The 18784-nt window shown below is 32.3% G+C and overlaps 1 protein-coding gene and 1 long non-coding RNA gene across 3 annotated transcripts; one reads left to right on the top strand and one right to left on the bottom strand.

Moving 5' to 3' along the window:
- Positions 1-1822: 1822 nt before the first annotated feature.
- LOC145118909 (uncharacterized) lies at positions 1823-4463 on the bottom strand. 2 transcript variants are annotated; one of them, XR_013713544.1, is made up of 6 exons: positions 4267-4463; positions 3729-3867; positions 3562-3630; positions 3217-3370; positions 2786-2845; positions 1823-2188 (listed from the first exon to the last, which is right to left on the bottom strand). It is a non-coding gene; the product is annotated as an uncharacterized LOC145118909 (long non-coding RNA). The 2 variants fall into 2 exon arrangements; XR_013713543.1 differs by having other exon boundaries at positions 3562-3867.
- Positions 4464-7124: 2661 nt separating this feature from the next.
- On the top strand, positions 7125-9960 carry LOC145120816 (receptor-like protein EIX2). Its single transcript, XM_079056611.1, has one exon. The coding sequence runs from the start codon at positions 7161-7163 to the stop codon at positions 9855-9857; it is 2697 nt and encodes an 898-aa protein (XP_078912737.1). The 5' UTR covers positions 7125-7160; the 3' UTR covers positions 9858-9960.
- The last annotated feature ends 8824 nt before the right edge of the window (positions 9961-18784 follow it).

Genomic DNA, 18784 nt, shown 5'->3' with positions numbered 1-18784 from the left:
TTCTAAATTTGAACCTCACTTTTGAATTTAATTCCCCTTTTTATGATATCTCAGCTTAGTAGGCCGCATTGATTTCCATTGATTGGATATGCGAGGATGATATCCAATTTGTGCAAAGTTTGAAAAGACCGAACAATATTACACAATGAATACTAAGGGGGTGTTTGGGATTACTTTTTAAGCTCAAAAGTTCGTTTTGTAAAAGTTCTTTTTGACTTTAGCTTTTCAAGAGGCAAAACCAAAAGTTGTTTTTAAAAAATGTTTGGGTTGCATTTCTTGACTTTTGAGTGTAATTTACCTTTTAAAAGGCTAAAAGTCACAAAAAGTCACACTTTCCTGACTTTTGAAAGCCCATCTTTTTCTTCTTTACAAAAAGTTACTTTAAAAAGAACTTTTGTATTTTCCAAACATTTTTTGGTATTTTGTAACTTTTTGGAAAAATTAAAAGTCAAAAAGGTAATGCGAAACACCCTATAAGATTCACAAGTGATAACTAAAACCCCTAATTTTGCATTTTAGCGATAATTAATTACAATATCCTCGGTCAAAGAAATTCATCAACTTTTGTATTTCTCCTTCCATTGCGATAATGTTTCCGTTTAATTTCGATTGTGAAACAGATTCATTCAACTTCGAATTATATACGAATTTTAATAAAATTTCACTTCAATATCTATATTGAACATTAAGCTCCACAAAAATTGACGAAAATTAAACAAAATACCAAAATCAAGATAAAAATATAGTGTTGGAGTTGAAACGAACCAAGATTCACATCAATTCAAAATCTTAGCTTCCACATACATATGGAGTGGAATTTACAGCGAATTGTTGAACTAAAAATATACCTAAGCCAGTATGCGATTTGTCAATATCTAGTAGAATATCAAGGCACAAAAGCAAGAAGAATTTGAAACAAAACACATAACATCAGTAGGTTTAGAAGAAGGAATAAATAGGAAGAAAAAACGCAAAGTCTGTATACAGAACAGAAGAGGAGAAAAGCTATTTAATTCTTATTGTTATTTTGCAAAGGGAATTTGTTACAATCATCTTTGATTTAGGTTGTTAAATATGTTTTTATAATTAAACTAGTTTTAAACCAGTGGAAATAACGGTTAAGAAAGAAAAACAATGTATATAATTCGAAATCGGAAGGACTAATCAAATACAAAAAATTATTAACTATAAAGATAGAAACTTTTTCAGTAAGTTTATAATTTTGTTTTAAAATAAATATGTACACCGTTATGAATATCCGATTCACGTTTTTTAAGTTTAGATATTTGATAAGAACATGAGTTCGTACGATGCAATGTATATTTGTGTATACTGACATATTTTGTGGAATCTATCAAACATAGTATTTTCTTTTTGTGCATATTGATTGAAATTTTTGTTTATCTAATAACTCTAAAAATATATAACGAAAAATAAAACCAAGAAACCTGCCTAATTTTTTATTTTTTTATTTTTTTATTTTTTATTGTTTCTTGGAATATGGTGGATTAAAACTCTAAAAAATATATAATGAAAAATAATTGCTTAAACTTGTGTTGGTTTGGTTAGGTTATAGAAGCACAACCTAAATACCCAACTAAACAATTTGGTAGTCATAACTCAGAAGTAGGTGAGTTCTCAAATACAATTTATAAATGTGTATTTGATATTAGGATGCAATAGGATTTTATAACAGAAAGAATAAAAAAGCTTAATAACGTCTCTTTTTGGCACGTCGATGCAAAAATATTAAAATCCTTAGAGTCTAGATGTCAAATTCTTGTTTGAAAAAATAATAAATTAAATTTACACAAACTACATATATGCTTAACCAAGCTGCATAAATTACTCATTTTTTAAGTTTTACTACTTTTTCCACTGTCCTCATAGCAAAAAGGCAAAACCTTTTTAACGTAGTAAAATTTAATTGAAAAGTTGCAAAGCCATGATAGTAGACCGAAAATTTTATAAGATCATTAAATAAACATAAAGACTATCGGTTCCTATTGCCTCCATTTTCAATTTTAGAACTTCTTTCGATCAGTCTACTTTCAAAAGCTATAGTTTCTGCAAGAACTTTGAGCCACTTTTAATATGTCCCAGCAAGTAGGTAGCTTGACAACCAGACACAAAAGAGCTATCCCTAAGTGCAATAGCTATAATTGGGCTGCTTATAGAAATCTAAGACCTGTAAACAAAATACCATGAGTCGGATATTGAAAACCATACAGATCTAAAAAGCACAAACTAAACTTTCAAATATAAGGTTAAATGCAAGAAATGACAACATTGTTTCATTTACATGTATTCAAACATCTTAATTTTAGATCTTTCTATGCCATTGTATGTAATTGAGTAAACATAGTAACATGTCTTATCTGGAAGCTGTTTTGCCCAGATATGAATGTACATTGCTATTTCTTGGAAAAACTTGCCAATATTTTACTGTTATTCTTACGAATATTGTTCTGGATTTTGTCCAAAACTCGATAGAAAGTTGGTAACAAACTGAAATATGGTTATAAAAATAAAAATAAAATATGATTTTGATTATAAAATAGTTGAAAAATTATCTCATCACATAGATAACTCATTACCTTTTTGCATGAAATGTTAATGTACTTTCCGTATTCTATCAAAATAGGCAATGTACTTGTTTAGCAACATGAAAAATAGTTGACAAAGTAAACTAATATTAAAAAATTATAAAACATAATAATAATCATAGCAATATCAAAACCGTTGCAACAATTATGCACATAAGAATATATGTGAGGAAACTTACAATGCATGTCCTCCGAACCACACCCTCCTTGTTTTCTCACAACTTAGTATCTAGTCAACTCTGTCAAGCCGTCAATTTGTTTCACATTAGAAGTAAAATAGACAAATTGCAAATTAGAAACAAAATTTGGTAATTGATAATAAAACAAACAGACAAATTGACAATTTCACGACGTGAGTGAGCATAACACATATACTAAAATTTGATTTAATAAAGTATAGGCATTTATAAAACTTATGAATTTGTTAAAAACCAACAAGCACTATGAAACTACAAATTCTTGCAGGTTTAAATAAATTCATAAAGTACGGATAGTCACTAACTCCCAAGCTTTGAATAAACCAATACTTGCAAGTAAGGAGAGTTTGAAGATCATAATGAATACCCAAAAAAGCCCCGAAATACACAAATTTATCTACACCACTATATACCTGAAGCTTTAATTGGAATACAGATAAAAAAAACAAAACTCTTGCTCCCTTTAGGCATTTCCTCAAGCAAATGGGTGACTTCATAGAAACGATTCATTAGGACTAAAACGTCAAAGATATATCCGTAAGACCAGTTCCAAACACAGATGAACTCCTAGCATACAGAATAATCAAGAATCAGTTGAATATCATACAAAATAAAAACAAAGTCAAGAGCCATATAAAATCAATTCCATATCTGCGAATTCCCTAAGAAATCCAAGAGAACACCATCATAATAACTCTTACTTACATTAATACCAAAACTGTTAGAGAAGAAAAAAACAATTTAAGGCAGAAGCAAACCTCCTACTAGTGACAAAACATATGAAAATTCCTCTTTCTTCAAGTATCTTCAAAGAATCATCTGTAAACCTATATGGTTTAACATATTATTTTTAAAAGTTATATCATATTGAATGTACTTTTACATCTCACAAAAGGAACATTGAATAAAGAAACACAAAGAAAACCAAGAACTAGAACATATTTCAATCAACTGCCACAACCCAAGAAGAACAGGCAAGAACAACATATAATGGCGTTATTGTCCGAAAAACATAGCTTGAACAGGCTCTTCCCTTCTCTCAAGCATTTTATCAAGCACCTTGTCTGCACACATACCATTATTTCCTTGTTGAATACAATTGTATATGTCACTATGTAAAAATGAACATATTTTATGCTTCAAAGTAACGCACCACGATAGGATGAAAAAAGAAATCATCAATCCGAAAATCACAATGGCTCATGATTACTTTGTTTCACATAATCAATAACTTACAAGCTGCAGAATGGTTTGTAATATGATATTTTTGTTTTAAAATCCTAATTAAAGTTAAGAAAGATGATAACTTCGAGCTAGAGAGAAAGGGAGAGGAAATAGTCGGTAGTGGAGTAGTGGTGTTAGAGGAGAAGGTAGTGGCCAGCAAAAGCAATAGCTCGCATAACAGCTACCAATTTAGATCTATTTTTTAATGAAACCTTACATTTCTTGGATCTATATTTTACCTTGAAACCTTCTTGAGGCTGGCTCTAGAACATCACCATCGATAAATTTAGCCAATTTTCGATAAATCAATATGAATCGAGATTTCTCTTTAAATCAGTTGCTTGAATCGATGAATCGAGTAACAGGAAGAGCTAGGGCTGAAGAACAGTGACGAAAGAAACTATTGTGGTGATTTGCGCTGATTTTGTGGGATAGATTCACGATTTTATTTGATTGAAACCAATAGTATATGAGTTGTACTATACCGGTTTATTAAAAAAAAGTTAAATATAAACATATAAACATTTAAAAGAAAATTAAATTGTTCATTTCTCTTTTAAATTTAAATAAATAAAAAAAAATTAATTGGACTTTATTTAGGAATTTTAAAATTAAAAAGAAAATTGCATTAATAGATTGATATTCATTTATTATTATATTTATTACAATAATTATATTTTAATACTATGTAAAATTTAATAAACTTAAAAAAAACCATAAATAGTCATGTGAAAAAAAACTAATGTAAAAAAACCACAAAATGATATGTGACAAAAAAAAAACTAGAGTGTAACATGTGGCAAATTTTTCTCTTATTTATTAGAATAGATATGAGATAGAAGATTGATTTAAACATAATTAAATTTATTAATTAGAATATACGTATGAGCTTTATAGTTTAAAGTATATACATGTGATTATGAACTTTACTAGGCGAATGTCCGCACGTTGCGCATAAACACCTATATAGTTGAAATATTTACAAATATATGTTTTTTTAAATATAACAATAACGTTGTTAAATTTAATATAATAATTTGTATACTAAATTGATATACTATATTAATTATTTTGAATTATATGGTAGTATACTAGTATATATACATCTATTATAACTGTATAATCTCAACCGTTTGAATGACTTCTACCCGCGAGTTACTCATGACCAAGGTTGTAAAAATCGCTCGGCGGTCGACTGGCGATAAGCGATTAATCAGACTCGGCGGGGATTAATCGGAGACCCTAAATTATTAATAAAATTATTTAAAAAATTAATATTTCCTAAAAAATTAAGTATTTGGAAATTTTAAAATTTAAAATTTTGAAATTTTAAAAATTTTAGTATAATATTTTAAAATTTGAAAGCTTAAAATTTTAAAATTTTAAAATTTTGGTGTAATATTTGAAAATTATTATTTTTTTTAATTTTTTAAATATTTCCCGCCTATGACCGCCGAGGACCGCCGAAGACCGCCAAGCCTGAGTTTGACCGATTTTGACCAATTTCCGCCAAGCACCCTAATCGTAATCGGTTCGAGGCCGCCAAGCGATTAATCGGCCGCCAAGGCCGATTTCTGCAACACTGCTCATGACTAAAATTAAATATAATATATGACTTAATGTAATTTATAGTTTTTGTTATTGTTAATTAATTTTTTAAAATTTATTTTATTAACGTTTTAATTTCTATCATTACAATTATTTAAAACATCAGACATTGTTTTTTTATTTTAAAGGTAAAAATATAATCATTTATATAGTGTTATTTTTAACTATTGTTATTGTAAGTTATTTTAAGTTACTTATTCGAATCTTTTAAGGATTATACAAATATCTTTAGGAAATATTTTATATTATAATTTAGTATTTGCATTTAGCACTATAATTTAACACTTTTAACTATTCACAAAATATTCATTGGGTTTTTTAAGTGGAACTGAAATTTATATTTAAGTTGACATTGAATGTTATATTTAAATTAACAGTTTAAGTATTTTGTCCAAATTGTTCCAAAGTATAATATGCAAAAAATTAGAAAAACATAACTTTATAAGGAAGTAAATATATTCTTTTAATATTGAATTTTAGTTTATATATGATTACACTTTATGTTTGATATTTATTTAATCTTATTAACCACTTATAATCATTAGTAGAAAGAAATTGAAAAGTCATGAGAGTTTCAAATGAATGTGGTGAAAGGAAAAATGTTTAGGAGTTTCAAATCAATGTGGTGAAAGAAAAAATGTTTCTTTTATAATATAGTATGATAAGGATATAAATATAATAATTAATATTTGTAAGGACTATGAAATTTTCCGTTGCCCTCCCTCCTTGAAGTGGAGGGTTCAAGTCCTATGAGGGACATAGGTGGAGATTTAGGAGTAAAATAGAATAGAATAGATTTGCAGTTAAAAAAAAAATTTTAAATATGTCGAAAATGCTCGCTTCTGTCTCCAACTGTCGTAGCCGCCGCTCACCGTTATTATCTTGTTGGTTTTCGTTTTCCACCACGTAAATTATCACAGGTACTCAACACATTTCCTCTCTTCATCTCTTTTCTCTATTTTGTAGTTGAATGACGTTTCTTTTCATTTTTTTTGTATGATTTCGTTTTTTTCTTTTCCGTTGAATGGTGGGTTTATTTTTATGTTTCTGTTGAGATATTTGCTGAAACTTTTCTAATCGATTTCATAAAATACATTTAGGATAGGATATCTGGGCATAAACATAATTTGTTTAATAAAGAAGAGGGAATACGAGATTTATGAAACAGTTGCTGTTAAATTTGGGGTCAATTCAATGTTTGCCTAAAGGTTTTGGTCAATATCACTTTAAAGTCTTTGAAAATATCAGAAGGTTGGAAAAGATAGACATAATAAATACAAATTGTCAAGACTTGCAAGTTTAATTTGGGGTAGTTTATTATAATTCTTCATCTTTAATTTGACTTTTAGTTAGGTTCTAATTTCATTGACATTAAGTATTGTGTGTTCCACACAAGTACCAACTGGAGGCCACCCACTAATTAGAATCATCTTCACAGTCGAGACTATATAAACACTCATGTGGGAAATTCATATAAGCATCAATACAAACCAAAAATCACCAAGATTTTCGTTTCCATTACATTATGAATTCTTGTGTTTTTATAATTTTCTCATTTCTCTTGCTCCTCCTTGTGACTGCAACTACCAGCCAATTGGTAGCAGTGGGAGAAGTAGGAGATGATAGAAATATGAAAAAGTGTTTGGATAATGAGAGACTTGCTCTCCTTCTTTTTAAAGCTCCCCTTCATGACCCCAATGATACTCTCTCTACATGGACAGCTGACCAACATGACTGCTGTAATTGGAGTGGAATCACGTGCAGCAACCAAACAGGTCATGTCACAGGGCTTGATATTCATTTCTATGTTCTTGGAGGTGAGATAAGCCATTCATTGGTTAACTTAACCTACTTGAGTCGTCTTGATCTTTCTGGAAATTCTTTCCATGGAACCATCCCCACCGTCATTGGTTCTTTGACCGAGTTAAGGTACCTTGACCTTTCCGAGAACTCTTTTTATGGAACCATTCCTCCAGAGTTTGGAAACCTCACCAACTTGCAAGTGCTTTCCCTTAGATATGTTGGAGGCTGTAGGGTTGAAAAGGTAGAGTGGTTGTCTCATCTCTCTCATTTGGAGGTACTTCATATTGATGGGATTTCCCTAGCCAAACAAAATCACTGGGTAAATGTAATTCTTAGTCTCCCAAAACTATCAATTTTAAGTTTACAGGGGTGTGAGCTGTCACAGGTCATGTATCCATATTCTTCATTTCTCAACTCTTCTTCTTCATCTATTCATACCCTTTATCTCGGTGGCAACAATCTCACCTCATCCATGTATAGTTGGTTTTTCCCATTAACCAGCAATAAACTTGTTGAACTTCATCTCTCTAGCAACATGTTAGATGGGATACCCAAATATCTTGGTAACATCTCTAGTTTGGAAATTTTAAAGTTCGCTGAGAACTCTGCTGTTGTCAAATTTCCTGATTTTCTCAACAACTTGTCTGGATGCACATCGCTTTCATTACAATACTTGATTGCTCCAGGTAGCCAATTTACAGGGTCATTGTCTGATGAGATCCAAAAGTTTTCATCACTAAAGTGTTTGTTCATAGCTGGTAGTCATTTAAATGGAAGTATTAGTGAGAAACTGTGGGAACTACCCAGCCTTGAAATTCTTGATGTTTCTTATAATAATCTTACAGTTCCTTCCACAATTCATAATTCAAACCTTTCTTATGTAAATCTTTTTGATATGAGATCTTGCAAGGTAGGGCCTCACTTCCCCAAATGGATTGAGACACTGAAAAATCTTACCAGTCTTGATCTTGCCAATACTGGAATTTTAGACACAACTCCTCCGGACTTCTGGGCCATGTGGCCTTCTCGTTTAATATATATGAATCTCTCTTCCAATAACATTAGTGGAATGATACCAGATTTATCATCAAATTTTGCCAAGAAGTCGGCGATAGATTTGAGTTCCAACACCTTTCATGGCCCAATACCTAATGTCCCTTCCGCTTTGTTATCATTAAATCTTTCCAGAAATAAATTCTCTGGAGGAATCTCCTTTATATGCCAAATTGTTGATGGGCTCTTATACTTTCTTGACCTCTCTCATAACTCATTAAGCGGACAACTCCCAGACTGTTTGTGGCATTTAAAACAACTAAAAGTTCTTAATCTCGGACACAACAATCTCTTTGGAAGGCTTCCTCCCTCTATTGGATCTTTGATAGAACTTGAGGCGTTGTATTTATACAAGAACGACTTATCTGGAGAATTGCCTTTGTCTTTGAAAAATTGCACGAGTTTAATCTCGTTGAATTTGGGGGCCAACAAGTTTTCTGGTAACGTGCCTGTCTGGATTGGGGAAAGCTTATCAAAGTTGTATGTTGTTATCCTAAGATCAAACAACTTCTTTGGAAACATCCCTTTACCGTTATGTCAATTAGCTAATCTGCAAATTCTGGACTTGTCAATGAACCATCTCCATGGAACGATCCCCTCATGTTTGAGTAATCTTACAAGCATGGTTCAAGAAGGATTTTCACAAGATGAATTGTATTATACAATTGGAATAAGTGAGAATATGGATGAAACTGAGACATATGTTGACCATGCAATGATCGAGTGGCAAGGAGATGAACTTGAATTCTTTGGCAGTCTAAGATTGTTAAAGAGCATTGACCTGTCAAGCAACAATTTAACAGGACAAATCCCATACGAAATCACCAATCTTCATGACTTGATTGCCCTGAACTTGTCAAAAAACGCTCTATTTGGAGAGATTCCAGAGAAAATTGGTGAGATGAAAAAGCTTTTGACTTTGGATTTATCTAGAAACAATTTTTCAAGACGGATACCATCAAGCATGTCTCAGATGACTTTACTGAATGACCTTGACGTGTCATTTAACAGCTTGTCAGGGAGAATCCCATCCAGCACTCAACTCCAATCTTTTGAAGCTTCAAGATATGATGGGAACGCACAACTATGTGGACCTCCCCTTACCAAAAAGTGTCCTGGAGATGAAGAATCAGAATTACTACCCATCATTGGTGAAATAGATGAACTTGAGAGATGGTTTTATATTGGTGGGGGCATGGGTTTTGCTACTGGATTTTGGATAGCATGTGGCACTTTACTTCTCAACCGTCGAGGGAGACGTACATTTTTTCACTTTTTTGATAGCATCAAAGATTGGGTTTATGTCAAGGTGGTTGTGTTCGTTTCAAGTTTGCAAAAAGCTAGACAGACATATTTTGTTATCTAATTTTTATTTTTAATTTCTTATTTTCCAGTATGTAACATGTAATTTGGCTTGGGTTTTTAAGTCCCCATATCAATAAATTTGCCACCAACATCAAGGGTGGCCATTTTCCCTGTTTTGCATGAAAAAAGGTATCCAGGAAAATTCATATATTGGTGCACTAAAAAACCAGAAACCGAACCGGACTGGTTGGAAAAAACAGTTTGATACAAATCGATTTCATTTGATACGAACCGCCAGTTTAGTAATGGTGTTACGGAGAATCCATTAGATATCATACTTTGGTAGTAATTGCACTTCCATTACATTTCGCAATGGAAAACATGATTAGTATTGGTTTTTTGCATCGGTGATTAGAAAATGAACGACCAGACAAAAATTACCCCCACCCCACCACAAGAAGTTATAAACGGAAATCGAAAGTGTAATTTACTGTTGAGTTTATAGTTTCTATCATTGAGTTGTCTGTTGTATTTGTAGCAAATGGCCCCTAGATGACTATAGATGAACACGTTTTTCTGAAAGAAACGGTAGAGAATAAAAGGTTTTCAATACTGTTTGAACTTGCATTTTTTCCAAGTTCTTCTAAAAGATGAAAAATATGACTTACTAATGTTACAAATTTAACTGTGAAATCTTTATCCAAGGTTGTAAATTATGAAAATCAAGTGATAATTCTAGATTAAAGAACAAAGCAGAAATTTTTGTTAGTGCTATTATAGATAGTTTTGAGTTTTTACTTGGTATGATATTGTACTTGCTATTCATATGGCGAGTAAAAGGTTGCAAACTATCTTTTGGGTTCTTAGGCGTTGTGTGAGAAGGCATACACTTGGAGTCCAACCAAAAGAAACCGGAAAGATGGATGAAGATGTAGATGGGCAGTGCGGTTCTAAAGGTGAAACTGTGAAACTCAAGAGTTGCAAAGAATATCATTTGGTGGTAGAACATCACAGCCCAATCTTATAAGCATACATCTCTCAAAAGTAGACAGGTTTAATATATTTGTTTTTTCCAAGATTGTTAATTTGTCTAGTATTTAACTTGTGTTATTTATCATCTATGTAAGGGATAATGTCACTATTTGGCCACACTATTGGCATTTTGGTATTAGTTGTAATCTAATGTGTTTTCACGACACAATCAACCATTTACTGGATTTATCTACTTGATATATCACTTCATCTATTGGATTAGAAGCCAATGAATTTGAATGATCCGTTTACTTTGAACACATAAAAAACTACTAGAAATATACATTTATAAAGTATCTCCAATTGTTTAATCCAAATATGCGAATGGTTACAAAATCATGAAGAAAAAAAACTCAAAACAAAAAAAAAGGATAATCCAAATATATGAAACATTGGAAACTCAATGTTTGAATCCATATAAGAAATTTCAGATATGCAACCTTTCCCCCATCAAATACAAGAAACCTATATTAGAGTTTTTTTTTTTTTTTTTTTTTTTTTTTGTTTCACAATTTTTGATTTGATGATGAAGGGAAATTAAAATCAAACAAACAACAACAATCATAGATACCATCTTCATCAATATTTCATCATTGTCGTCTTCCTATATATCCCAACACCTCCGTTACCTTCATCTTCATCCCTGAATAATAAAAAAAAGAACAAAAATCAAATCTGAAACAAAAGTTAATTTTGTGAAGATGAAGGAGTTAGAGGGTGATAAAATCATTTATATGATGTTGGTGAAGGCAATGGTTCTATGATTTCTTTTTTCAAGAGTAATTTCAATTTTAAATTTTTAATAAAATATGATATAAATGTTAATTATTTTATATAAAACTAAATTTAAAATCTAATAAAACTAGAATTATATAAAAAAAAGTCGACATCAACACCACACCAACGCCACATGGATGCCCCACATAGACATCATGTCATATTTATTATTTGTTTATCTGGTTAAAGTTGACATGTCAGACTAGATAGTAACGTTAAAGCTATGTTTGACATAGTAGCTGAAAAACTTGGTGTTTGCTTATAAGCTATGTGATAAAAATGTTTTTTGGTAAAAAGTAGCTGATAAAATAGCTGGAAAATATAAAATGAAATAAAAGAGCTTTTAGAAGATTGGGTTTTTCATAATTAAATAAGCGTAAATTTGGAAGAATTTAAAAAAAAAACTCCTGAAAAGCTAGTTTAAGTAGCTTTCTAAAAATCTAGTTTATAAGCTACTTTTTGATTTGCCAAACATGACAATTTAAAAAATAGTGTTATGAAAAAAAAAACTTTTGGCTTTGGATTTATCTAGAAACAATTTTCAAGGGCTGATACCATGAAGCAAGTCTCATATGATGACTTTACTGGATGACCTAGATGTGTCATTTAATAACTTGTCAGGTAGAATCCCATAAGCACTCAACTCCGGTCTTTTCAACCTTCAACATTCGATGGAAACACAGGACTATGTGGGCCTCCCCTTACCAAAAAATGTCTCGCGGATGAAGGTTCAAAAGTAACACTCGTCATTGGCGAAAATGAAGGTGATGGGGAAGAACTCCGTATGTGGTTTTATGTTGGTGGGGGAATTGGTTTTGATACTGGATTTGGATAACATGTGGTGGTTTACTTCTTAACCGTCGAGGGAGACATGCAATTTTTCACCGTTTGGATAGCTTCAAAGATCGGGTTTCTGTGAAGGTGGTGGTGTTCATTTCAAGTTTACAGAAAGTTAGATAGATGTAGTATTTCATCTAATTTCTGCTTTTTATTTTTTGTTTTCCATTATGTAATGCAATGTAATTTGGCTGTGGTTTTTAAGTCCCTGATGTCAATAAATTTGGCAACAACATAGGGGTGGCCATTTTCCGTGTTTTGTATGAAATAAGATATCCTGAAAAATTCATATATTTCTAGCATATAAAAACAAGATTGAAATTAGAGGTGCTCTAAAAAATGGGAAACTAAACCGGACCTGTGTAGTAAAAATGGCTTAATACAAATAAATTTCGTTTGAGACCGAACCGTTGGTTTAGTAATGGTGAAATTGAGAATCCGTTAGATATCATACTTTGATAGCAGTTGCACTTATGTTACATTTCGTAATGTAGAACATGATTAGTATTGGATTTTTGATTTCATGGTTTTTTGAGGGTGAAGAGTAATTAAAGTCGAACAAAAAGAAAACAAATAACAACTACGGGTATCATCTTCATCGATTTGTCATCATTTAGTTTCACAAATTTCTTTAAGATCGTTGTGTTCATCTTTATCCCACCACTTCTATTGAGATTTAACTTCATCCCCAAACCTTAAATTATATCTTAATCAAAAGTTTTGTGAATAAGATAAAGGCTTTCACAGGTGAAATCATGAAGACAACAATATTATAACACCCGATTCCTGGAATGCCTTTAATTCAAGTATTTATTATGTTTTTCTTTGGGACTCGACGAGTTGGAGGCCCAACTCGTTGAGTAGAGTCGTGATCCGCGGAAAGTTTAAGTAGTCTACTCGACGAGTCGGGAGACCAACTCAGCGAGTAGATGCTGTTTGAGTGAAACCCTAATTTGAGGGTTTACACCCTATTTAAACACATTATAACCCCTCAACTCAACCCCCATCGTCCAGAGCAAACCCTAACTCGAAACCCTAGCCGTTTTTAGTGTGTTCTTGAGCCTTGTGGTGTTACTTTGTGTGATTGAATCTTGACGAAGAGTAGAAGGCTTGTGAGATCAAGGGGGAATAAGAAGATCCAGAGTTTTGAGCATATTTCCAGCTTGTTAGAGGTATAAAGCTGAAACCTTGTCTATTCATTATCTAGATCTTGATTTTGGGCCTTTTTCTACATCTTTCTAAGCCCTAGAGAGGTTGTATTCGAGATTGGGTATTGGAAGTCAGTTTGTGCTTCAGATATGGGGTTATTGGGGGACTTTATGGCATAAAGGTGCCCACCTTGTTGCCATAAACACCCCATGCATCCTGTAGACCATATTTTATGGCTTTTTGAGCCAAAGACCCCATGCATGGACATCAAGTTCGTGACATTACGTATAAAAGGGACCCTAGGAGGTCCGATCTATGATTTGGATGCATTAAGTCCCACTGAAATCGACTTTATAGTTTTGGACAAGGAGGGACTCGGCGAGTCACTTGGGTGACTCGGCGAGTCGAGACGCTTTTTCCCCAAAAACGTTTTCTGGAAATGGTTTTGGTTGAGTGGAAGGAACGCTCAGCCTGCTAGGGGTTTGCCTTGGACCTGGAAATCATGGGACTAGACGAGTGCTAGATCACACTCAGCGAGTCCAAGGCAATCTCTCAGTCTTTGAAGATGGACTCGACGAGTTGTTCTTACAACTCGGCGAGTCATAGACTGGACGCATTCATATGCTGAAGATGAACTCGACGAGTTCAAGGAAGACCTCGCCGAGTCGGTTGAAGATTGACTGAAGTGTTGTTGAAGGTGAACTCGTTGAGCTCTTGCTAGACTCGACGAGTGGGGACGGGTTTGTAGTATTATGTGGATGAAGGGACTCGGCGAGTTGGCAGACCAACTCGGCGAGTCTGGTCAACCAAAGAGTTGACTTGACCAGGGTTTGACTTTGACTTTGACTTTGACTTGGATTCAATTTGACCCTTGAAGGGGTTGTGGGTACAAATTGATAACTTAGAAGGGTTGTCATGTAGGGATTGAGGAGTCGAGGAGAGCCGACTTTCACACCGAGGACAGTGCAAACGCTACACGACTTCGAGGTGAGTTACCTTCCAGTAAGGGTGGGTCTAAGGCCACAATGCCGGCCCACCAACAAGAGTAATTGGTAGATAATTGTCTTTGTGATAATTATCTTGTTATGCTTACGAGATATGCTTATGTGATATGCTTATGAGATATGCTTATGAGATATGCTTACGAGATAGGCTTATGTGATATGCTATGTGAGTTAGTGGTAGTAGCAGGGAAAAGTTTTTCCATGACTTGGTCGTTAGGACCGAAGGGTAGATCAGTACCCCAGATATGCTTGACCGTATGATTATATTTTGTTATTGTATGATAGAGGTAGGGGTGAAATAGTCCCCGATGCCGGTTGAGATAGACCGGAGGGTAGTTGGCACCCCAGAACGGCCTGACATGGGTAGGTCAGCACTCCAGAATGGCTTGACATGGGTAGGTCAGTACCCCAGAATGGCTTGACATGGGTAGGTCGGGCACCCCAGAAATGCCCGGCAGTATGTATGCTATGTGATTATATGGTATGTGTATGATGGGGGAACTCACTAAGCTTTGTGCTTACAGTTTCAGTTTTGGTTTCAGGTACCTCTTCGTCTAAGGGGAAGGAGTTGGCGGTGTAGCAACGCGTCACACACACACATATGTTTTCCGCATTGAGTTTCTGGGATTGTACTCTGATTTATATTACTTATGATGAGATGGTTTCCGAACACGTTGTTACAGTTTTTATAAAATGACATGACTTTGGTAATGTTTTGGTAAACTATGTTGCGAAGTATTTATTTAAAAATGAAATTTTTGGCCTAGAAAATTGGGATGTTACAAATATGGTTCTTTGATTTATTCTTTCACACTTTCAACTTTATGTTTTCAGTTAAATAATATATAAATATTAATTATCTTTTTGTATGAAAGTAAACATAAAATTTAATAAAATTAGAACTAAATAAAAAATAAGTCCACACGAACGTCATATCAACACCATATGGACAAAATGTGAATAAATATTGACAATCAAGTATGCAAGAAGTTTAACTTCACGCCTTTGAGGAATGCTTCTCGGGTTCACTACAAGAATTTTCCAATTATTCCTTTTTGTCTTTATCAACACTTTCAATCATCCATCCTTTATTCCGCACCACACCTCCCACTTTCACATGATAATAGCAACATACTTTCATTTACTTGTCTATCACATCATTCTAATTTCATGTGTTTCTAGTACAACACCGTGCTTCCAATTATTTTTTTATTGAATGACCGTGCTCTGAATATCTACAGTATTATAAGTAAGTGGTTATATTTTTTAAAGTATAGTGTTGTAAGCCTTGAAATAGGACGAAATATAAGTACGTTGCAGTTTTAACATACCTCTGCATCATTAACTAAATTGATATCTAGGGTTAAATCTAGTGATAAATCTTTAATAAGAACATTAAGACATTTGATTACCAGAGTAGATTTTTGAGAAGCAGAGTTGTTGTTTCCATTAACTTTCCTTTAATATTAGAAAATGTAACAACCCATTTTGGTTTCCACACAACACGTGAGCAAACCTCCATCTGTCGAACATTAAACACCTCTAGAAATGGATCATCTATCTCAGCATCCGCCTAAAGAAAAAAAATAGATCATTAGTAAATTACATTTTTTGGTACAAGAGCATAACTAGTTTTCGCAATTTTCATCCCAAAAGGTTTTTTCTTTTGTAGTTTGGTGCTTATTTGTAACGTTTTTGGTACCTATTCAAAGTAAAATGAGTATATCTTTGGGAACAAAATTATATATAAAAAAAAACCATCTATAGTTAGGGCTCCCTGAAAGAGTCACTTTACTTATGACACATACCAAAAAGATTACAAAAACCTCAACTAAGGACCACAATTACAAAAAATAAGCTATATTATTAGACAAAAAGTGTAATCTACCATATGAATATTAAAATTAGAGTAATTTACATTTTTGGTCCAAAAAAGTTCTCTTCGTATTTTAGTTGGTATCTGATGTTTTTGAAACAATTTTGGTCCTTGTTTCAAGTAAAATGATTATTTTGGTCCTTGGATGTAGCTGATTTTTGCAATTTTAATCCCACAAATATGAGCATTTTACTTGGTACAGGGACCAAAACATTACCAAAAACCTCAAATAAGGACCAAGATCGCAAATGAAAATTTTTGTGACCAAATATGAAAAAAGAAAAAAAAATATACACATGGACTAAAAATGTAAACTACTCTTATATATATATATATATATATATATATATATATATATATATATATATATATATATATATATATATATATATATATATATATATATATATATATATATAGGCCTAGGTTATTCTATTCAAAGTAATTATTGTGTTATTGTATTCATAACTGTGGGCCAATCAATTTTACTTATTTTAAGAAAATGATTAATATATATTATTGAATTAAAATAAATTTAATAAAGGAAAATTGCATATTTTAAGGGATCATAGATTCTATTAATTTTAAAAATCTGATTTTACGAATTATAACTATTTTAATTCGGACATTCTGACAGAATATGTTTATTTATTTAATTATTTACTCAAAAATAAAAATATTCTTGAACCATAAATTCTTGAACTTCTTGTAGAATAACAAATTCTTGAACAATCAATTGAAGAATAAAAACAAAAACAAAAAATACATTATTTCTTATAGAATACGGTTAACAAGTTCTTGGTCCACATTTATGCATACGCTAACACAATACTTATTTTAAACAAATGAACCTAGCTCTCTCTCTCTCTCTCTCTCTCTCTCTCTATATATATATATATATATATATATATATATATATATATTAAATTAGTTTTTCTGACATTTCTTAGAATCAGGCTATTAGACTTGTAAATTGTTGTTTTTCCAGAATTTGCACTATGATATGGATTTCCCTTAGGTGCCTATAGTTTTTATATAAACTAATTAATTTAATTACTCTTTAGAATATTTTGTCATTAAGAACCTTTTGTAGTACCTTTACATCGTCATCGGGATTGTTCTTAACAGGTGCATATGCAACATGGATCTGTCACCTAACAAGTCAAAAGATGGTAAGAATGGCAATATTTTAATTAATTGATGGAATAATCACTTTACTTACTGTAAATCCAACTCTTGCTGATGGAGGTAATGTTTTAGGATAATATTGCATCATATATTCTAAGCTAGTAGAAGATTTGAATTTTTTGTTTGTTGAATATTTGTATCTGGAATCCAAAGATATGATCCCATAAGCAAAGAAGATAGTTGTAGTTATTTCATTAATGACTTTTTTCGAGTTTTAGTAAATGAAAACAAATTGTTGGAATTCCATTCTTATTTGATGATCAATAATTGGGAGAACACAGGAGGAAGATGATATGGTGTAGCAACAATAAAGATTCAAGGAATTTTATTAGAATCATGAAACATTGTTAACATTGTTCAAAATGAGAATACGAAGATAGTATTGATGATGCACATAAGATGCATTAATAATTGCCTGAAGTTTTCAGTGGTCAATTGTTGTGACCGAAAATAGTTGCTATTTAATAGAGATCCAGGATACCATTTTTTGTTTTCCGTTAAGAATTTCACCTTGAGGACAAGATGAAAATTGGGCGGCCGGAATTGGTGTGCCTCGTATATAGGTTAACTCAAGGATAAGTAAAGGAGGCCAAAGAGGTCAATGCATGTAGTAAGGGTCTTTTGGTCATTTCTCTTGTTAGGTTGGTGTTAGATATGTATAAATAAGAGGTTCATACCTGGGAGTGGGGAGCTTTTGATTGAAGTTGGAACTTGTTCCTTGGGAGAGATCTACCTTCTCGAATTAGTAGTTTGTAAACCTTTCAAATCATTCAATCATTCAATTACATTTGTCTATTTCCATTCTATCCTCAATTCTACTCCATTCTATGTTAATTCATACATAGACTATTACATCATCTTTAAATTTTGCATCATAAATACCATTTTTTTTTGTTTTGTTTGATGATGATGGTGATAACCCTTGTACCAAACAACAAGCTGCAAATAGACGCATGTTTCCAATAAGAATACAATATAAATAATGTAAAATCAAAGGCTGGATTTTGGATAATTAAGTTCTATAGTTTTTGTTATTGAGTTGTATGTTGTAACTACAACACATGGCGCGTGGATAACAAGAGATGGATAAATTTCCGTGAAAGAAACGGTTGAGAATAAAAAACA

The sequence above is a fragment of the Lactuca virosa genome, chromosome 6 (assembly GCF_052849685.1).
Source record: "Lactuca virosa cultivar CGN04683 chromosome 6, Lactuca_virosa_CGN04683_v6, whole genome shotgun sequence".
NCBI lineage: Eukaryota > Viridiplantae > Streptophyta > Magnoliopsida > Asterales > Asteraceae > Lactuca > Lactuca virosa.
The sequence above is the reverse complement of the archived record's forward strand: the minus strand, read 5'-3'. Positions and strand labels throughout refer to the sequence as shown.

What these genes read in the sequence shown, in the direction of transcription:
- LOC145120816 (XM_079056611.1), top strand. Translation starts at nt 7,161, where the DNA reads ATGAATTCTTGTGTTTTTATAATTTTCTCATTTCTCTTGCTCCTCCTT.